General features: G+C 40.0%; 1 protein-coding gene across 3 annotated transcripts in view; it reads left to right on the top strand.

Annotated features, from left to right (window-relative positions):
- The window catches only part of kdm2aa (lysine (K)-specific demethylase 2Aa), a 58555-nt gene that overhangs the window by 10412 nt on the left and 24754 nt on the right, over positions 1–23389 (top strand). For all 3 annotated transcript variants that reach the window (XM_086119433.1, XM_086119431.1, XM_086119432.1), the window contains exons 5-17: positions 2685–2863; positions 5888–5994; positions 6073–6166; positions 6378–6531; positions 6597–6712; positions 6787–6913; positions 7014–7228; positions 12039–12116; positions 14395–14519; positions 15061–15184; positions 17078–17206; positions 19150–19233; positions 23222–23327. In XM_086119433.1, coding sequence (XP_085975559.1) covers positions 2685–2863; positions 5888–5994; positions 6073–6166; positions 6378–6531; positions 6597–6712; positions 6787–6913; positions 7014–7228; positions 12039–12116; positions 14395–14519; positions 15061–15184; positions 17078–17206; positions 19150–19233; positions 23222–23327 — 1638 coding nt within the window. The remainder of the gene's footprint in view (positions 1–2684; positions 2864–5887; positions 5995–6072; positions 6167–6377; positions 6532–6596; positions 6713–6786; positions 6914–7013; positions 7229–12038; positions 12117–14394; positions 14520–15060; positions 15185–17077; positions 17207–19149; positions 19234–23221; positions 23328–23389) is intronic.

Below are 23389 nucleotides of genomic sequence, written 5' to 3'. Positions count from 1 at the left end.
GAACAATTGCACAGGTTTCAAACTTATGGCCCGGTTCCAGATCCAGTCATTTTATGTGGCCTGCAAAAGCAAATCATGGGTGTCAACTTCCATAATCCTTCTTAAAATCTGTACCAACATGTCAAATTGCCATGTGGAATAAACATTGTAATTTTGCAATAATTTTGTTCCCTTGTTTACACTCACTTGAACAATAAGTGAGCAAACAGCACGCAACGTATTGAAGTATATGATGTCAGTGTTAAGAGTAACTGAAAAACACAAGTAAAATGTGTTTCCATTTTGTCATGAAAGCCATGCGGAGTGCAGAGAAGCTGATAGAGTGCTGACAAGATCACTACATTTTAGATACTTGCCTCAATCTCTCATGAGGCGGAACACACACTGAAAGCTAACACGGCTGCAAGCTAGCGTAGCTGCTTTAGCTTTGCCTTCTGTGAACCCCCCTAAACCCCTCCGCCCCGCTCTCATTAAAGTAATTATCATTTAAACCCTTAAAGTTAGGAGGGCCCACCAAAGGGCCCCCGTCATCTGTCAAAACAAATCGCTGATGCACGTCGTCAGCTGAGTACATGTGTGTACCCTACATGTTACAATTGTCCAATTTGAACCGGAACTTGGGAGACCTCTGCACCAACTAACTGTACAACTGTCATAGTATTGTATTCTACCACTGATCACTTTAGCTCTGCTTGATACTTTGCACATTGTCTCACAGTTGTCACTGGGCGGTACCACCGCACTACGGTTCACTTACATTACGAAATGTCCTTCCATACTTATTTGTCATGTCCTTGTTTATGATGATAATAATGCAGCGTGTTATACCGGAGACAAATTCCTTGTGTGTTCTACATACTTGGCCAATAAAGTTGATTCTGATTCTGACGATCAAATCGCTATTATATTGCAAGTGCAATTCATCGTATACCCTAATAATTATAGGGATACTTAGCAATTTTCAGCAGTAAAAAGTTAAAAAGTTCCTTTGTCTTCAATACATTTATTAACTTCATTATTTTTCAAGTAATACTTGACACCTTTAAAAATGTAGTTTGCGACTTGCCATTGACTGAAAATATCAAGTGCTCAGGGGTCTTGTAACAACCAATCACGGCTCATGTGACATTCGCAAGCCAAGCCGTGATTGGTGATTAGCATGGTAGGAGGAATATGACACGAGAGAGTCATTTCTATCGTCATCATGATGCATATCGTCATACCGCCTAGTTCCAAGACCAACAACATTATCTTCTTTGTAGGTATTACTGTTTAACTTTGTTCCACATGCATTTCATTGCAAAGACTTTTGCTTCAAATGTCGACAGTTGTAATTATTTTGTATTATTTATACGTTATATATAAAATGTTATAAGATATCCTTTATTTGTCCCACACTGGGGACGTTTACAGCCTCCAGCAGCAAGAATGTGGGTAGAAAGAAGAAAAAACAAACATGTTCTACATGTATTTAATTTTTACTCTATTCCCGAACACTCATTCGTTCTAAATGCATGATGTTTTACGTGCCAAAGTTGATATTCAGAAAAATAAATGTTAATATATTTTTTTCAAATTTTATTGTTAAATATATTGCTATTTGTTACCATAAACACACAATTACTGAAACATTGCATATATATGCATGCCAGGTTTGGGATTTTTGGGAGCATGTGCAGGGGAATTGTTCAGCATTTCCTCCTTTGTGGCGAAAGAAATATTAAATGCAATCTTTGATGCCCATGTAGTATTTTGAAAAGTCAAGATTTTTTTCTCCTGGTGTTGTCTCAGCCTAGCTTTGAAGTTATTTGGATGAGTTCTTTCGGACAATATGCAAAAGTATGACCCCTGCAAATGTGCAAAAATTGACCATCAAAATTCAGGACACACTTCCTGGTTATTTTAGACTTTGGCTGCAATGGACTTTTTTTGTATGCCTTTTTGTTTGTTTTGTTTTTATTTTTCCACTTTTCATCGCTTATGACGACTTGAAAATATCAAATTTTCATCAGACCATATGTTTAGGTTCCCCAAATTCCGATATAATAAAAATATTATAATAATAATAATAGAAAAAATAATGATAATTTGTACAAAAAACAATCGGGGGCCCCACCGGCGTCATTGCTGGTGCCCTAATAATAATTACAATAATTTCTACAAAAAAAATTGTGACCTTGCAGTGGTCACTGCTCAGGCCCTAATAATAAGGACCTTGTCGAAGGCACTGCTCAGGCCTTTGAAATAATTTCAGTTATAATAGAGATCTTGCAGCGGTCACTCCGGGGGCCATACGAATACTAATTATTTTACTTATCCTAATACTACTCATAATAATTTTGACAAAAACAAATGAGACCTTGCATCATTTGCTGCTCGGGCATAATAAAGAAAATATAGGATTTCTTAATCTTTCTGGCATTGTTTTTGTTTTTGGCTGCAAAGACTGCTGACACAACATCCTCAATTTTCCTGGAGGTGGTGATTGGGGATAGCATCCTTGCGTGTGTGGTCGGCTTCTTTGGTTTTATATATGGAGCACAATGAGTCCAGCTGTGAAAATGTAAAACCAACTGACAAGACAATTCTTTTGGGTAAAATAGTTTTCAATAAGTACTAATTAAACCAAAAAAAATTGATTTCCAGGTCAATATACAGTCATTGATTTTTCACTCTCTATTCAGGTAGCAGACGTATGATTGATGTCATGGATGTAAGCACTCAGAAGGGGATAGAGATGTCCATGGCCCAGTGGACACGGTACTATGAGAGTTCTCCATCTCAGCGAGAGAAGCTCTACAATGTCATCAGCCTGGAGTTTAGCCACACAAAGATGGAAAATCTGGTCAAGAGACCTTCCACAGTATGTACATCAATGAATAAATATATGAACTAAAAAAACAAAATGTACATTTAATTTCATTTCTCCATGTTTTCAATAATGTGCTTATCTCATCCTCTTCAGACCGTGCTAAGGTGCTTGACACTTGACCTGAATAAATTTCTTCACTTTATTCTTATAGCTTGGAAATCTTGATGTCTTTTGACCTCGTGGTTGAGCTCTTTCATCTCAGATTCAGAACACGTGTTCAATTTTATGGATTATCTCCTTTAGCTCCTTGATGCTGTGACCCCAAGTTTGTTCTTGGGAAGATAGTGTTCCTTGAGGGGATTTTGTCCTCTGCAGAGGTTGATGTCAAAGGACACTACGTCCATCTGCTCATTGATCTCAATTGAAAGAGAGAAAAGGTTTCTTCAGTCCATGCACTAAGTACTCCTAATGATCTTACGAATACTGCTGCTAAAAACTACAGGTATTATTGTACTAAGTATTACTACGACCTCTAAGTACTGATGTTACTATGCAGTACTTCACCTACTACTAAGTTCTACTACTAGTAAGTACTACTACTGCCACTAAGCACTACTACTACTCCTACTATTATTACTAGTACTACTACTACTACTACGTTTTCCTGCTACTAAGCTAAGTAGTACTACAAAGTTATATGACTTGTTAGTTGTACTGATGTACTACAATTACTACTAAGTACTATTATTTCTACTACTAAGTACTATTAGTATTAATTATTATTATTCTTTGGCTTTTGACTCGGCATGATTCAGACTTGATCTTAACTTTACTGTTTTGTGCGTTCTACTGTCTTCGTTATTAATTTGTTTTATTTTTAATTGTTGTATATATATTTGCTCCATGTACAGCACTTTGGATACAGTGGTGGTTTTAAAGTGCTCTATAAATACTGTTGAGTTGAGTTAAATACTCTTAGTTTGACTACTACTGCTACTAAATTACTTAGTACTGCTGTGAATATCATTACTACTATGAAGTACTACTCTTAAATACTACTTCTAGTACTATGGAGTACTACTACTATCTACTACCACTACGATTACTAAATACTACGATTACAAATTAGCACAGCTAAGTGACATTACGACTACTAAGTACTGTTACTATTACTACTGAGTACTACTATTCCCGAACTAGACTAGGAATGTCATTTTTTTACGTTTTATGTTATGCATGAAGGTAGTTGAATGAATCCAACTGGAAATTTATTTGAAAAGCCTCAAGACGTTGATTATGCTCTACATCAGGGGTGCCCAACCTTTTTTGTTCCAAGGTCTACTTTCAAGGAGCTAACCTCCAGAGATCTACCAGTCCAGTGTCAACATCTGACCCCCCCCCCCCACCACACACACACATTAATTAAAACACGAAAAGTCCCACATAGAACCAAATATGAACCAAACAGAAAAAAACAGCTACGAAACAGGTAGATCTCTGAAAAAAGGAAATCACTTCCTACCTATGTGGCCTGGTTTTGATCCTCGTGTCATTTTGCAATCTCAGAATCTCATCCTCAAGGGTGGGGCTTTCAAAGTCGAAAAGTGATTTGACTTTGGCGGCAAAGTCACCAACGTCAATATTTGCACCAAATGGATAACACATAGCTGGCTGTAGGCTCAATGGATGCAAAGTCAGTAAAACGCCTCTCAAACTCTGACGAGCATTGAAAATATCCTCACCCCTGGTGTGTACTTTTAATGGCAAAATGGTGAGTGGCTCTTCATTGGTACTTCATTGGTGGAAAATGGTATTTCTTGGATCGTTTCCTCTCAGCCAGGGGTGGCCAACCAGTCAAGTCAAGTCAACAGTATTTATAGAGCACTTTCAAACAGCCATCGCTGCATACAAAGTGCTGTACATGGAGCAATTTAACATGCACAATAAACAGTAAGACAAATCGGTAATAAAGGCGGTAGAAAGCACCAAACAGTAAAACCAAGAACAAATCTAAGTCATGCTGAGTCGAATGCCAAAGAATACAAGTGAGTTTTGAGGAGGGTTTTGAAGATGGGCAGCGAGGAGGCTTGCCCTCACAGTCAGAGACAAAGAGCAATTTTCTTTACTGTGTTTCTGCAAAGAGCCACATACACATGGGCATTCCATCCTCCCACGTGCAAGCACACATGCACACATGCGTCTTCTTCCCCCCGCTCCCCCATTTCCTCCTCCCACCCCTTGCGGTCGACTTGGGACCAGTCCTCTGGCTCCTGGTCAAGTGCAAATGATGTATTGGGCACCCCTGCCTTGACATCAGAGGTAATTCGCTGACTAGCTTAGCATTTTGCGTCGTTGTTTGCGCATGAGTGGTGATTCAATCATCTGATTGGTTGCCCTCTGTGCCAGTCAACTAACGGACGAGATTGATGATAGGCTGACGTAGTACGTCCTGTGTATTTAGCGCCGTTGTTTGAATGGCATTGCCACTGCTGAGGCATTTTCAACGCTTGTCGTGTGAAAGCCCAGGAGCCGCATTGAACCAGCCAAAGAACCGCTGTACTCGCTAGCTGCTCGCTACTGTTAACAGCTGTTAACTTCCAGCAGCGTTTCCAACTCATCGGTAAGGAAAGTAGCTATTGGCTGTCCTTGATGTGGGTTTTCTCCGGGTACTCCCGTTTCCTCCCACATTCCAAAAACATGCGTGGCAGGCTGATTGAACACTCTACATTGTCCCTAGGTGTGAGTGTGGGCGTGCGTGGTTGTTCGTCTCTCTGTGCCCTGCGATTGGCTGGCAACCAATTTGGGCTGTCCCCCGCCTACTGCCCGAAGACGGCTGGGATTGGCTCCAGCACCCCCCGCGACCCGAGTGAGGATAAAGCGGTTCGGAAGATGTTAACTGTTTTGTTCAGCACTTTGTTACAGCTGCAGCTGTTGTGAAAGCGTGATATAAACCAGGATGTATTGTATTGTTTTGTATTTCATTTACTTTAATTAGAATTTATTGGATTTATATAATTTATTGTTTCGTGGAAGTACACTTGTAACGCAATGCGTTTTTTTCCCCCTCTTTTGTAGCTTGATCTTATAGACTGGGTTGACAACATGTGGCCCCGTCACCTGAAAGAAAGACAGAGGGACTCAACCAACTCAATCAGCGATATGCAGTATCCCAAAGTACAAAAGTAATGGCTCCCTTGTTTATCTATTCATGACATGAATGTTTCCTTTCTGAAAAATGTATGTATGGTATTCTTTCACAGGTACTGTCTGATGAGTGTGGAGGGATGCTATACAGACTTTCACATTGACTTTGGAGGAACATCCGTGTGGTACCATGTTCTAAGAGGGAGCAAGGTACGTCAGTCATGACAATACAATAAATTTGTCAGCCTCTGCTTTGACAGTTATAGTGGTGATTAGTCCCGAAGATATTGACAGAGCATAGAACACTCTTCTTCTTACCAGTAAAATTCTCCCTTTAGCTATCAACCAATTAGTTCATTGAAAGGCCCATTATTGCATCCCATGAACATTGAAGTCATGTATCTGTACCTGATGTTGTCAGGTATTCTGGTTGATCCCTCCCACCGCTCAGAACTTAGAGTTATATGAACACTGGGTGCTGTCGGGAAAACAATCAGATGTTTTTCTTGGGGATCGTGCTTCTGACTGCCAAAGGATTGAACTTCGACAAGGATGCACCTTCATCATACCATCAGGTAAACATAACCACAGATATGAATAAATCTTATGTTTGCACAAATTGATATCGACTTTTTGATAGGTTGGATTCATGCAGTCTACACCCCTGTGGATTCTATTGTCTTTGGTGGAAACTTCCTTCACAGCTTTAACATTCCAATGCAACTTAACATTTCCAATATAGAGGACCGCACACGGGTAGGAGTGCTGTGAAAAACTGACATGGAGAAATATGTTCAGCATTGTGCAATGAACTTATGCTACTTTCACAGGTTCCAGTGAAGTTCCGTCACCCATTTTTTTACGAGATGTGCTGGTATGTGTTGGAGCGCTATATCTTCAGTCTGACCAAGACTTCTTACCTTACACCAGAGTTCCAGAAATTGTCTCTGGACATCGGTATGAACCCAAACACAAAACATTTGCTTTATGGTAGATATCCAGCAACAAATAACTTTTTTTTCCCTCTTCTCTAATTTAAATATACTCTCTGGCACAGATCCAGCATTTGAGAATATGGTGGAAGAAGATAAGAGTGTCAGTGAAGATGATGTTTTAGAACAGCTGTTGGACAAACCAGCGAATGTTAATTTGACTCCGTTGGAGCTAGAAGGGCTTTGGAACTTGGTGGGCAAACTTGAGTCACTCCCATCCAACAAGAAGTGTGTCCCACCAGGCATACACAATTCCCCTGCACTCATCACACACATTAAGGTAACAGTGTGAGAGATAAATGATGGCATCTGAAATTATTACAGCTGTGACTATTTCTAGTGTGGAATCCATACAGACACTTTTTTTTAACCCTGGAGAACCCACGGGGTCAAATTTGGCCCCTATAAATTCTGCTACTCCAATACCTACCCTTAAATCACAAAGGGTCAAATATGGCCCCAATCATAAATTAGGATTAAAGCATTAAATATTTGAAAAAACATTTTGGTGTTCAGTGAACATATAGCAGTCATTTAATGTATAATTCATCATTTTCCAAAGAAAAAAAAGGGTTCTTGGGTTCTCCAGGGTTAATTTGACCTCCTTTATAAAATATTGCTTTAACCCACAGTAACCTAAAAGCTACAATCTGTTCTACGACACTTCCCATTGAAATGAATTAAATCTGAAATAATTTGTCCCAGAGTGAAAATTATTGCATCATAAATCCTGCCCAACCAACCCGCGGCTCGCGAGCCGCATGCGGCTCTTTGGCTGGTTCCATGCGGCTCCCGGGCTTTCACACGACAATTGTTGAAAACGCCTCGGCGATGGCGCTGCTATTCAAACAACGGTGCTTAATACACAGAGCGTACTACGTCAGCCTATCATCAATCCCGTTACTTGATTGACATGGAGGGCAAGCAATCAGATGACTGAATCACCGCTCATGCGCAGACAACGGCGCTAAGTGCTCATTGGTAAGCTAGTCAGCGAATTACCTTTGTTTTTAGGGCAGGGGTGCCCAATACATGGATCGCAATCAACCAAGAGCCAGCAGACTGGTCCCAAGTCGACCATGAGCGGTGGGAGGAGGAAATGGGGTGGGGGAGATTTGTGTGTTTGTGTCTTAATGTTTTATTTATGGTCGGGCGCTCCGGCTGTAGCTCGTGGTGGCGTGCATGCATATGTGCACGAGTGCATGGTCGTGTGTGTGTGTGTGTGGCTCTTTGCAGTAACACAGTAAAAAATTTGGCTCTTAGTCTCTGACTGGTTGGCCACCTCTGCTGTACAGTATAATATCAATCAACATCAACATTTAGAACCTTTTTAATAGCCGCCCCCCAAATGTACAAAGTACATTTGCTCCTAAAAAGAGGTGTCCGAGTCTCCAATGATTTAGGGCTGGCTGGTCTTGATAGTAGTGATGTCCTTCTCACCAGCAGAGAGAACTGGAAGAGCAACCAACCTGGCCACTGGTCTGGTGTAGTTATGATCACTGATCTGCACACCTGCAAAGTGAGCGTGCTCATCAGTGTTGGGATTGACCTTGGTGCCACTGGCCATGGGCCACATAGCTCTTGGAAGCTGTGGGTCCACAAGCATCACAGTGGCGCTCTCTGTAATACCGGCTCTAGATGAATGCCATTACTGGCATGTCTGCAGGCTCGGCAGATAGTTCTGAAGGAAGCTGGACCAGAAATGAGAGTGCCTCCAGTGATGGCGGCCAGTCTCTTGATACACAATCTCGGGGAAGGATCCATCCTGCCGCTCGATCAGCAGGACATTGGGTATCACGGGATCAAGGTCCTTGAGGTTGGATGAGACATAACCCAGCGGTTTGGAATTGAGGATTCCTTCCACTTCAAGCAGCACAGTCCTGCCAGTACTTCTCCTGGGGCTTCCACTGTGGTGTGCAAAGCCGCCTTAACTGAATGTATTTACATCTCCCACACTCCTCCAAAGTGGGGTGCTGCAGGCAGGTTGAAATGAAAATGGATATTCTGCTTGGCGCAAGCTGTTGCTGTATTTCTAGGGACAGGGCGGTAAATGCCTGTCAAGCTCCCTTTCTCTTCCTTGGAAGCTGGTTCCCTGGTTCGAAGACAGCTCGGATGGTGTCCCTCAGCGAGCAATGAACCGAACCGCCTGAGAGCCATCAGGAATGAGTCACTGTCTATTGTGTTCAGAAGATGTAAGTTTACACCTCTGGTGGTGAGACATTTAAAATAACCCACCTCTCACTTGGAATGACTCGAAACAGTCCATCCGAGGATGATGCAGACAACTATCAAAGTCTTGGATGAGGAGTCTAGTAGAAGACTGTGACTGTAGTGACACAACAGAAGGCAGACTTCTTCAGATCAGAGGAAGTGTCATCCGAATGAACATTGGCCTAACTGGCAAATTTTCTTAGGGCTGCGTCCACCTGTTAGGCTTCACAAGGTCATGCAGTCTCTTGCCCCTTGTGATATTGTCAGCAGGATTCCTATCTGAGTCTACGTAGCGCCAGTCATCAGGGCTGGTGAGTTCTTGTATCTCTGCCACTCTGCTTGCCCACAAAGCGGCAGACTCTGACTGCAGCCATGTTAGAACCGTTGTTGAGTCTGTCCACAGGACGGATTGAAAAATCTTTCGCCTAACATGAGCTCCTTCTTGATGAGGTTAGCCAGTTGGGCTCCAGTGACGGGTCCACACATCTCCAATCCAGGCATGGAGAGGAGACGCTTGGGTGCAACTCTTGAGCGGGCAAGAAGGAAGAACAGGTGGACTCAACCTTGCTTTTCGCTTGTCCTCAGACACGCCACTGATCCGTACGCTTGCTCGTAAGCATACGAGAACATGTGAACATCATGGGTGAGAATGATGCAGGCAGGTATGCTCGTGGTAGCTGTTCCATACTTAAAGGAGGTCTTGGGGTAGAAAAAGATCATCCCAATCTCTGTGTTAAATATTTCTGTCTATATGGTGTTTAATAAATTTTTTGGGGGGGGGCACATCTATCCACACGGGTTCAAATCATCAAACCCATTTTACTATCACTCAGAGACAACCCAATGAAATACAACATGCATTTTTCAAATGACAATTCAATTTCTGAAGGCACAAATAAAAATAATTTGTTTTTAATTATAATAATTTTGTGAGTCAACCCCTTGTTGACTCACAAAATAACTGTGACTAACCACAGTTTTGGGAAAGGTGAGTTCAATTTCACAGGCAACCCCTTAGCACCACATTTGTTGAATCAAAAAAATCACATGAATAGAATCTGTCAGACAAAGTGAAGGAGACTACAAGATCTCAAGAAATAAACGCATCATGTCCCCATCCAAAGAAATTTGAGAAGACATTAGAAGAAAAAAAGTTATACAGTAGATATCTATCAGTCTGGAAAAGGTTCCAAAGCCATTTCCAAGACTCTGGGGCTCCAGCGAACCACTGACAGAGCCATTATTCACAAATGGAGAACACATGCAACAGTGGCAAACACTCCCAGGCGTGGTCGACCAGCTAATATTACTCCAAGAGTGTGAGTACGACTCAACCAGGAGGTTGCAAAAGAACCCAGAACAACATCCAAAGAACTCCAGCCAGACCTTGCTGACCTCGGTTTGGATCAGTGTTCACCACTCTACCATAAGAAAGACACCAGACACAAAAAGTGGCATTCATGGGAGAGTTCCCAGGCGAAAAACTTTGTTGTCCAAAAAGAACAGAACACAAAGGCTCATCTCACATTTGCCAAAAGACATCTTGATGATCAAGACTTTTGGAAAATTATTCTGTGGAATGATGAGTCAAAAATGTAACTTTTTGGAAGATGTGTGGCCCATTACATCTGGCGTTGAAATGGAACAGAATTTGATAAAAAAGAACATTATGCCAACAGTGAAGTATGGTGGTGGCAGTGTGATGGTCTGGGGTTGTTTTGCTACCTCAGGACCAGGGCAACTTGCTGTGATTGATGGAACAATGAATCCTGCTGTGTACCAGAAAATCCTGAAGAACGTATAGCCATCAGTTCATGCCCTCAAAAGCAAGAGCTCTTGGATCATGCAGCAGGCCAATGATCCAAAACACATCAGCAAGTCCACCTTTGAATGGCTCAAAAAACTAAATTAAGGTTTTGGAGTGGCCAAGTCAAAGTCCAGATTTAAATCCAATTCAGAGGCTCTGGTGTCGCCTTAAATGGGCAGTTCATGCTGGAAAAACCTCCAATATGGCAGAGTCAAAACAATTCTGCAAAGAAGAGTGGGACAAAATTCCTCTAGAGTGATGTGAAACACTCATCACCAATTATTGTAAATGCTTGATATCAGTTATTGCTGCCAAGCGTGGCTCAACCCATTATTATGTTCAGGTGGCATTTACTTTTTCACAAATTGTCAAAAAGGTTAGGATTTTTTTTTGTGCTTGAATAAATTGATATTAAAATTGGTTTGAAGATTTGAAACCTTTGTGTGTGTGATTGACATGCAACAACAGAAATCAGGAGGAGGGCAAATACTTTGTCACGGCACTGTACCTCTGCCACTCTGTAAAGTATAGGTCTGCCTCCTGGAGCACAACATCCCGGACCGTAATGTTGGAGAGGCTAGGTTGGACAGTATGGGTGTCATTCATCTGGAGTATGCTCTGTGTTGGACAGAACACAATGAAATGATTTAGCTTTAATCCCATCGCAGATGCAAGCAGGGAACAGCACAGCTGTCGCAGTATCTTCAGGTACAGGTGTACAGGCAAATAGGCGCAAGTTGCAGTGATACAAGGATGTGTGCGTGTGCATGTGTGTGTGTGGTTTATGGTTTAGAAATGCACACGATTACTGCAGCACTGAACACATCCTATAATGGTGGCATAGTAGACCAGACTCCCAATAACTGCTGTGCAAACAGGTATTGATCAGTTACTCAAATTATTTGTTTCAAGTAATTTGTTCCTTTATAAGGAATTGACTCCACGACAATCAGGCTACATATTTTCCCCAGCTTGTTAGCTTGGAATTTGGAGACACAAGTTGACCGCACGATAGCATCTGCTCAAAATGATTTTAATGGTTCTTGTTCTAACAATATTTACTGTCTTGCAGGCACTCCTAAAGGAGCATGCTAATGATGATCCCAAAACATCCTACACCGGAAAACCAATTGTTAAGTGGTCAAAGAGGGTAGGTATCACCCACAGATTTTAAACTAATGCTCATAGTGTCGTTTGCGATTGTTAATTTTGGCTGAACTTGAATGAACGGATCACTTCCTGAAGTCTTGCCATGAGTGATTTGCCAAGTAACCACTCACCGAAATACCACCGGTTTGGTCCTCACTGGAATCCGTTTTTTCCATCAGTAGCTCCCCAAACATACTGTACTGTGCGTAACATTAATGTACACTGCTTCCACCTCCTGAGATGCCCGATGATGAAAAAGAATTTCTCACAGCTAGCCGTAAGTAATTCTCCATGGCTTCATCAAACTCATATACCTCAATTTTTGTCTCAGCAACCTTAAACTTGGTCAGCTGGGGCCCATCGGCTGCCTCCGGAGTCTTACAGACTTAAAAGGCCCGATAGGATTCCTTCTTCAGCTTGACAGCATACCCTCACCGCTGTTGTCCACCAACAGTTTCAGAGATTGCCGCCACAATGGGCACCGACCACCTTACAGTAGCAATTGAGCCCCCTGGGACAAGCTCAAATTTTTGCTGGAGATTGGAATTCCTTCTAACAGGGGATTGTGCCAGACATTCCCATCAGACCCATGTAACATGTTTGGGTCTGTCGGGTCAGACCGTCATCTTCCCCCACATTCAACCTAGAATGAAGACAAAGGATCTAATGCTTTCTTTTTCAATCTATAGGGCAGAATGAAATAGGGAGCATGAACTTGAATTACAGCATTCCCTTATACTTAATCCAAAATAAGAAATAAAGTTGCTTTAACATCCTGGGCTCTATATTCATAGGCAGTGTAGCTGTGGCTGAGCGTAATAACTCGTATATCCTGATTTTCGTGCTGATGCAAGCCTCGATGTACTTGTTTGGGAATTTGGTTCATCTTTCTGCACAATGCTGGGAGTTTCGGCATACAGAGGGTATCTCGTTTAACATGCGCCTGGCACACCTGGCGATTTGGTGGCTGAAAGTAAACTAAACTGAATGCCTGCTGTAACCACATAACTATTGTTGCAGGGAGTGTATCACAATGTTGTTGAAGATTATCAAGGTGTTGGCACGCAGATTCTGAACTCTGTGTAAATGTGTGGTGGATGTCACGACATTTCATTCATCAATATGACAATGGCATGCATCAATCCCTCGAAAAATTAATCAATGCATTGAATGGATTAGGATGATCCTCATCTTTATTCTGTCTTTAAAACTCAACCCACTGGCAGCAACACAGCAATTGGAGGAAGCGGGGGACAAGGACGGGCACAGACAGTCATGGCATTTGGTGGAAGGCAGCCTCCAAGTGCCCACTTCACAGATCAGCCAACTATAAACATACGTTGTACACTTTGACCTGCTAGATCGACTGCAGCCAACAAGTTATGAGCTAGTTTTAGCCTACTGAAGCTAAGTAGTTACTAGTTAGAATAAAGAGTATTAGTTTCTAGCAAGCGAGCTACAATGAAATTAACTAGTGATTAGCTATCTAAATATAATGGAAATGAATAAATAATTTACTGTCTAGTTGTAATAAAGATAGCTAGACATTTATAATATATTTCAGTAGTGATGAGCGAATTATAATAAAGCTAACTCGTAAATAAATAGCTGGTTATTTGTTATGTCACATGAGAAAACTTATATGAACCTCAAAGTGTTACCTGTCACCACAGGTTCGAATTAGGATGTACTGCTGTGGGAATTGATTTGCAAAGGTTGAAATCCCATGCGACCTTTGATGACTAATACAGAGAACTGCATTACTAAAATACTTGTGGAAATATTTAGTTTTCCAAGGAAAAATAGGTAATGTCATTCTGATAACCCATTTATCAATGTGAAACGGGTGGGGTGGCCATCGGGAATTTCAGGAAATATGTTAACTTTCCCGAACAGCCGTTGTATTATCAGGCTGGTCTGGGCATCACGGCATGGTATAATGATTTTTGCCAGTGGTTACATATATAGTTCACGAAGAAACTTTCAGTCAGCCATGCATGCCATTTTGTTTTTGATAACAAAAGAGTGGTTGCTACTCGGTCCCTAATATTAATTTCATTTAATTACAATAAGGGACCTCTCAGCAGTGTCCAGGCATTAACGTGTATTTACTCACTGGTAGCATACCAAAACGGCAATTTGTGCTCTCTGTCACTGTTAGTTGCTCCATGGCAACATTTCATTAGTGATTTCTGCATTTAACATATTAGCCAAATAAAACAAATCATGAAATTAGTTTTTTTTTAAACTAATCACTCAAATTTTCCGTCTTTCTTCAGTCCTTGAACCATCAGCCTCTTCAACCACCACCACCCCTTCATCTGAAATTTGTTGCCGCTCCTGTCGTGCCGCGACCACAGAAGCCTGCGTCTTCCATGTCTGTGTTGAGAAGGCGCAGGGTCAGGTAATAGATTATTAATGTGAACACTGTTGCAGGCCTTTTGATTTGCAGGGAATCAACCATTGTGGTAATCAACTAGCGATTTACGGGCGACTCTGATACACACGCACACACACACGCACACACACACGCACACGCACACACACACACACACACACACACACACATATATATATATATTAGAGCTGTCAGTTTAGCGCGTTTTTATTGGCATTCATTTAAATGAATTTTAACGGGATTAAAAATTTTTGCGCGAGATTAACGCGGCACACGTCACAGCGGATGTTACGTTGCTCTATAAATAAACCAGAAACAAAACAACAAGAACGCTGCACAGGTCCACGCACGTTTGTTTTGCCAGCCACGGCAGCGCGAGACACCGAAAACGGATACTTAAAGAGTTTATGAATGGAAAGTTTATTTTTAAAAAGTTGCCAGATTGCTCCACAAATAGCAAAACAGCACATTTAAGGAAATGTATTTTCCAAAGACAATCAGTGATTGAGTTTGTTTCAGCATTCAATGTTATTCTGTCTTTGTGCAGATGTAAGCGCTGCGAGGCATGTATGAGAACTGAATGTGGAGAATGTAATTTCTGCCGAGACATGAAGAAGTTTGGAGGACCTGGAAAGCTAAAGCAAACCTGTGTGCTGCGCCAGTGTCTCTCAGTAAGTTTTTTTTTTGGGGGGGGGGCGTCATTACAAAATTAGATTTTGGATTTTATTGAAGAAGTCCATAAATTAAAGCTTATCTTTTTCAGAAAAGTATTATTAAATAGTAATATTAAATAGTGTATTATACACTCTGCAAAATCACCAACCCACCAACCCAACCCACGTTTGTATTCCTCCTGTCATTAATTTGTGAATGGTACATGTTAATGTTAGCGTTAAATTACGTTTTTCTAATTTGTTGTCATAAGGTCAACAGAAATAACTAGACATAGAAACTGCAGTAGAAGCACTGGATCTAACATGGTACGTTTCAGGATGTTGGGTAATCTCAATGTGTTTCTTACAAAACCGCCTTTAGGAAATAGTTTGGATAGAAACAATTCATTGCATTATCAAATGGTATATTGTGTGGAGAGAGTCACATCCATTTTTTTCCTCCCACTTATAAAATAAAATTTCAAAATCCCATTAGCTAAGTATATTTTAAAAACTGGTGAAACAAAAGCAAGTCGCACAGAATGGAAAAACTCACACTAGGTAACATACAGTATATTATAAATATTTCACATCGCTGTAATTCTGAAAATAAAGGAGGTTGGTGGAATGCAGTCACGTAATTATCGGTGGTGAATATTCTGAAACATGTTGCTGAGCCAGTGTACGCCTCTTGAAAATCTATTTAAAAACTCACAAACATGATCAAATATTTGTCACGAAGCCTGACTGAAAGAGTAGAAGCTGTTCCAGCTTTAATGGGTGTACCAACATCATATTGAACCTTATGAACCAAGTTAAATGTCATGTCATTCAAGAATGTGAGGGTAAGTGGTTGTCTGTTTTTGCTCTGTAAGTGGCTGGCAACCATCTACCCCGCCTCTCGCCCAATGACGACTGGGATAGGCTCCAGTGTGCCTGCAAACCTTTTGACGATAAGTAGTTCAAAGATTTGATTAAATGAATTAAAAGTTGTATTTCAAGCGCCACTTTCTTCAATGCTTTTTGTTTTTGTAGTAAATATTATTGCCTTCATTTGCTTTTTCTTTTCATTGAAGGGGTAAAATTTGATTCAACCAGAAAATTTGGGGTTTGCAGGGAGGTGGGGTACATTTTTATTTCAAGTCAAGTCACACTTTTTATTTAGCCCTTAATCATAAAAAGTGTCAAATGGCTTCAAATGCCCACAGTTGACAAATATTATTGACATCCCCTGAGCTCAACCCCCAGGAGGGCAAGGAAAAACTAAAAAATGAGAAACCATGAGGTGTTTATATTTGAAACAAAAATAAGTCCGTTTCAACATCTCCGTTTTTTTAATCCGATCACCAAGAATTTCAAATTTGGTTAACCTCAGGGAAGTTTTTTTTTTTTCTGTAAAGTTAAAAAGCAATGCTACTATGCTTGGAAACTCTGCACTTTTTGTTGTTGTATGTATTTAAAACAAAGATAAGTGAAAGTTTCAACATCTCTGTTAGAACATTTTGGAAAACTTTATTTACTGTTGAAAACTTGAGGGGAGCTATTTGTTTGTTCACGTTTTCAAATATGCTGATGAACCTGAGGGCTCCCTATACTTTTTGTTTGAATTTTAAAAGAAAGATCTATTGTAAGATAAAAAGAAAAAACCTTCAACATGTTGCAAATCCTAAAAGTTGCTTTATAAATATGTACTTAAAGAAGTGTTGGAGTATGCCTTTTTAAAAAAAAATGGTGATCCCAATAGTTTCCCCTTTACTGCAAAAATTGGTGCCAAAAACGGATATCGGCCTCCTTTGCTACAAATCAGAAATGGTCTGTCTCTGTTCAAAGCCATAGTTTTGGAAAATAGAACATGGTCGAACATGGTGTATTTCATTTAGTGATGTGGATATTTTTTTTTCCCTTTTCCAGCCAGGACTTCCACTGTCTGCTGTTTGTGAAATATGCAAGGAACCTAACCAAGATGAAACTGGAGATCACTTCTTTACTCTGATGGAATGTTCAAATTGTGCACAGATAGTCCACCCTTCTTGCCTCACGGTACAATATATACATATTTTTTAACAATTATTTCATATAAAATGTTATTTAAGTGTCACTGACATTTTCGTGGTCAAATGGCTTTATTTAAAGCAACATGTGATAAAGCTCATGAATTCATGTATGATCAGTTTCATGAGCGTTTGTGAAAAATCACAAACTTTGTGTTTCATCATGAAGGCCTAAACACTCGTTTGAGCAAATATGATGTGAATCTCAGTCAACTCCCAAGGGGGGGGGGGGGGGGGGGAATCATGAAATATTCAAATATACATTTCTTTCAGCCAGTATGTGGCACTACCACGACCATGAATAGGGTTTTTCCTGGCTCAAATTGAGGCAGAGGGTGGTACCATCCTGACCACGCGCCATGACATGCATGTGTTCTGTAAATTCAATGGACTCTCTTTCTTTTACAGGAAACATACTTTAAGTTAAGAATTCCAATAAGATTATGACTTTTATCACGTTGCAAGCATTCGTTCATTTCAACTTGCATTGGAGAATGATGAACTCATAGGTTGTGTGGTGGGGCCACTTTTGTTTGAGAGACACACCGATTGTTTTGAAGCAGCCTTGTCCACCTGTGCTGCAACAGCACTCTACAGTGTCTGCTGTAAAAAAAATAAAAATAAACATTTCTTCAATTATCTATCTAAACTATATTTTAGTTTTTGTAACGTTATGAGTTTAGTGTCGTGAGATGGCACACCCCAAGTCTGCAGTCAATCGGTGAAAACCCTCTAAAGACAACCGTGCAAAAGTATGACAATGTTAACTCATTCAGTCCCAGCCATTGTCACTGGAGCAACCCCCTCAATCCCAGCGTTTTACTGGATTTTGACTGATCTTGCAAGGCCCACAGAATATTTGGTTCTAATGGGACATAAACATGGAGCCTACCAAAATAAAGTTTGAACTCTCTTCTTTCAGCAGAAAAAATGGTTTCTATCTTTTTCCACTCTTCAGCAATCGGCATTACGAAATGGCTAAATTTCATGAAAATGGCGATCCCTGGGCAAAAAAACGGAGAGAGTTTTTTGTAAAAGCATGCATTCAAGCATGTGAAGCACCACTGCCACCTACTGGTCGCTTTTTTCATGATTTACAATGCTAATGGCTTATTCTCATTCACAGATTGCATCAGATCCTCCTCTCTATGACGCCAAAAAAAAAAAAAGACTTAAGACGTACAACTACGTCCATGGTAGGCAGGGCCTAATTTAAAAAAAACGTACAAGTACATCTTGTGGAATGAAAGAGTTAAATGTTGCAAACATGGGCCAAAACTCGGCTTTCAAGAAAAAAAATCATAGCTCACTTCCTATACATCTTAGCATATGGCTGCAATGGAATTTTTTTGTAGATCTCAAGTTGCGACACCTGCCTCTCTATTTTCGTAGCCATCGACATGAGGTCGTTTTTCTTTAATCATCATTTCAAGTGCTTTCTCTGGCGTCACACTCCATGGAGCCTTGCTCCTTTGTCAGATAACTTCTCATGTCGAAACTTGCATCGATTGTTCTCGGTCAAGCATAACTCCCTTGACCTTCATTTTTTTCCCCATTAAGCCCATTTGTGACTTCATCATCGGGTGTGGGTTTGGTGTAGGTGTCAAAGTTGGATGCCATGAAATACAAAACTGATGAGAACTACTGTGTGAAAGAATGTTCCGCCCAGCGGACAGACAACTTACATCACATTGTATTATTTGTCACTCCACCACCAAGTGGTGACAGGAAATTAAAGGTGTTTTTCACTAATCTTCTTCTCAGGTAGGAATTATTGGATCCATTCCATATTCAGTTAAGATATATAGAGATAAGGATGATCTTTGATTACCAAACAAGTTTATATTAAATTGGTTAAAATTCTCAGGAAAATAAAGTGAATGACATTTCACTGACTAGTCAGGTATAACAACTTCCTTTCTTTCACTGCAGATTCGGGGTGAAGGAATTATCAACAAAGACCTTCCAAGCTGCTGGGAATGTCCGAAATGCGTTCAAGGGATCACTGACTCGGAGGTACACCACTGATAAACACATGATTGAGTGTGTAATATGAAGCGAAGGATGCAAGTTATAAAGCATATGTAGTTCACTTTTCATGTACATTCCATTCTTATTTTATCCCCCGATTATCCATCCATTATCCTGCTCATCCGCACGAGGGCTATGGGCATGCTGGATCCTATCCCATCTGTCTTCGGGCAGTAGGCGGGGTATTCCCTGGTACAAAATCACAGGGCACAAATAGACAAGCAACAACCATTCACACTGTCAACTTTTGCTTACCGCAGGGACTAAAATAGCTCCTGACCGGCTCTCCATTCAAAGGATTAAAACTTCGCGTTTCCCTATTCCATATTAACGTGAACTTAAAAGGGGATGAAAGTTGCTTAAGCTGGTATCGAGAAGGATACGTCTCTGGTCTGATGACCAAAGTTCTTGAGCACAAGTCCAAGTTTATGTCAATTGACTCCGACATTGAACAACCATTATGTTCAATGTAGTAAACAGTCCTCACCTGCACTGATGAACATCCAAGGTACACCCGAGGGGTGAGACGAGGATTTAAAAAAATATATATATACCTGTATATACAGTATACGGTATATATACTGTATATATATACAGTATATAGCCACATTTAATTCAACTCAATGCTCATGCTTACACAGATGATATATGTAAGTCGTTTTTACTCAGACACAAATTCTTCCCAATCTGTGAAAAACAGGTTAGATTTTTTAGTTCAGTGGCAACTTTCTTCTTCTCATTGTAAATATGTCCTCCCCGCAGGCATGGCACCACACTGCCCCTAAGGGGCCAATACTTGCACTGCAGGAACAGCCACTTTTTTCTTACAAATTTTATTGTTGTCCTTTCAAGTTATATTTAAATTAGATTTTTTAGGATTTTAATGAATTCTACTTGCCTCAAAATTCAATGATACAAAGACCCAAGGACTCTCTTAAGAACACAAATTTCTACATGGTATCGCACAAAATACGATGCCAAGGTCCCAGTAAGACCCAAGACCTGTGCAAATTGATAACAATAACAAGATAAATATGACAGAGATATGGGAAATACTGACTCATGGCTTGATTGTGTGCAAAGATGTAAGACATCAAAGGTGTGGATGTAGCCGAATGAACATGCAAGAGGCTTGAATTCTACATATTTACAAGTTGTACTTTGTACTTTACAGTATTATTCAACACTGATTGAAATAATAATAATAATAACCAACAAGACACTTAACAATAAAAGGAAAATTTAGCTTGTTTTAAAACAAAACCAAAATGAACTGTTTTACTCTTAACTTCTTCACAAGATTTTGTGTATGTGGTTTGAGAATGAGTGAGTTGTCAATGAAGACATCCAAGTATTTATAAGTACAGTCAAACCTCAGTTTTCGAACGTCTCTGTTCTCGACCAAAAACTTCGAATTATTCATGCCTCGGATTACGACCGAAATTCGGTTCTCGACCAAACTGAGCGCACTTGAATTCGCCACTCGACTTCTCTCGACTTCCTTACACGAGGAAGTGACGCTTCCTCAGGTTGATGAAGAAGTGACGCCTCCGTTGTGAGCAGACGTGTTCAATAAAGATTTTTTTTTTTTTAAAGAAAGAGCGTCCATTGTGAGCAGACGTGTTCAAAGATTTTTAAAAAAAGAGTGTCCATTGTGCATCCATTGTGAGCAGACGTGTTCAATAAAGATTTTTTTAAAAGCATACGTGTTTTTTGAGATCGACGCAAATTGGACTGTTATTTCTGCATGGCACCAAAGAAAGCAAGTGGAAGTCATAAAGCTGCAGTAAAAAGAGGAAAATAGTGCGCAAAACTATTGAATTTAAGAAAGATTTGATCAGGTGTACACGTCTGTTTTGGCTCAGGAGTTCGGCATGCCGAAATCATCAGCATCCTAAAAAAGAAAGACCATCATAGTCAGTGATGTGGCTAAAGGATCTCGTGTGTTGAGTGAACAAAGTCCACCAATATTAGAGCAAGTGGAGAAACGTTTGCTTATTTTCATAAATGAGAAACAGCTAACAAGGGACAGACAGTCTTAGCCAAGACATGATTTGTGGCAAAACAAGGCAATTGTATGGAGATTCGATAAAAAATAAATAAAAAAAGGATCCTAGCATTGCTCCTGGAGATGTGATTTTAAAGCAAGCAGAGGATGGTTCGAAAAGTTGAGGAAAAGAGGTGATTCGTCATGGGGAGGCAGCCAGTTCAGACAAGGAAGCTGCCGAAAAGTTTAAAATTGAGTTTGAAAATCTCGTCAAGGCCGAGGAATGTCTTCCCCAGCAAACTTTTAATGTGGACGAGACTGGACTTGTGTGGATAAAGCGGTTCAGAAAATGGATTGAGGGATGTTACCTCGTACCGCTGTGTAGGATTGTAGACAGAGCGTCCATAGTTACAGCCATTACTTTAGGGTTTATAAATTCATGGTGTAGAAGAATGCAATTTACAATTGTCATGATATGAGAGAGAGAGAGAGAGAGAGAGAGATTGATTTTATGTTAAATGTTTGTTAAAATTGGTAAAAATAATAATGTTTGTTGTTACCTGCTCTCTTATTACACGTGTATACAGTTTATGGTGTAAAATAGTTGAAATAAATGCTTTTAAAAAAGATGTTTTCTCGACTTGGAACAGATTAAAATTTTAAAGGGAAACATGGTTTTCGGTTTTCGAACAATTCGGTTTTCAAATAGCCTCTGGAAAGCATTATGGTCGAAAACCGAGGTTTGACTTTATTCAAAAACAACAATGAAGTCATCAAAGTTTAGATCTTGACCACCTTTGTTTCATTGCCCCCCGTGAGTGGACACTGTGGGAGTCGTGTGAGGCAAATATTTACGGTTTCAAAACATGAGCTTTGTTTTACAAGGACTGAGAACACGTTTCAAGTGAATTATTGAGTGCTGGACAACTCGAAACACTTTCTGCAAAGATTCCACAGCTTGATAAAATAGCTGATTCGTAGCAGTTAGTAACATTGCCATTGGCAAAGAAGTGAAAATTTGCATCGGACATATTTAGGCCTAAGACATTGACATAAATGATAAATAAGAGGTGGCCTATTACAGGATGCTCTGGCACACCGTATGGACACTAACAAACACAGAACACAATTCCATCATATTTGTCCTGTTGATGTCAACAAAAGTCGGCACCAAAATTCAGCAGTTTAAGAAAATTTGACATTTTTGCTTTCTCTTTCTCTCCCTCCAGCTACATTATCTTCTGTGACACAATGCAATTAGCCTCAATGTTTTCAGTTTATATATATATTTTAATGATTGTTGTTATATTATTTAAGTAGAAAGTCATTTATTTTCCTTGCTGTCGTTTTCTCATCATATGGGTATGTTTTGAGACTGCTAATTTCTCCATCCACATCTGTAAAGCATTTATGTCCTTATTCTTGCTTTATTTTCTACATTATTTATGCAAGTCTATTGTTGATTCTTTATTTGATTGGAGACACTACAATTCTAAATTTTCATTACAAGTGGCTTCTAAAGAGTACATTCTTTTATAAGTGGTTATCTGGTACAGAACTGCCAATGCAAAACAGATCCATTTACACGTAATGTGGTTTAAAAAACTTTTTTTTTTTTTAAATTCAAGCCTATGCTCAACGTGTGTTGATGAGGAATTTCATCTTTTGGCTTGACAAAAAACAAGTATCCATCTCAAAAATATATTTAAAAATAAATACCTAAATGTTGCAGTACTAGTATTCTTTTAAGGATGTCAATATGAAACCAGGTCGTTATTAAATGTTCGATCAATTGTTTTTTGGTCATAAAATCAAAGGTGGAACATGTCTGAAAGTAGTCATCTTGTCATACTTTATTAATATCACAAAAGCAGAACATTTAGAAACATCTTTGGTGGTATATCTCTTTTACCATCTGTAATTTTGTGCTTCACCTGTTTTAAGTCATTATATCATTCATTTTTCCTTCTATTCATGCATTCCCAGCAGCGGAAATGTTCCTCTCTGCTGGATGCCCGCATGGCTAAGATTTTCCGGCAGCAGAGACACTGTCGTGATGGAAATGACTCCAGTGATGATGACGAGGATGAAGGTTTGTGCTCTTCTCATCTACCATCACCAAGTGAAGTCTGGATGCTTCAGTAGATGTATCAC

Source organism: Hippocampus guttulatus, chromosome 9 (genome assembly GCF_054856545.1).
Source record: "Hippocampus guttulatus isolate MCC_2025c chromosome 9, RoL_Hgut_1.0, whole genome shotgun sequence".
Classification (NCBI taxonomy): domain Eukaryota; kingdom Metazoa; phylum Chordata; class Actinopteri; order Syngnathiformes; family Syngnathidae; genus Hippocampus; species Hippocampus guttulatus.
Note: the sequence above shows the minus strand (reverse complement) of the source record. Positions and strands in the feature narration are given on the sequence as shown.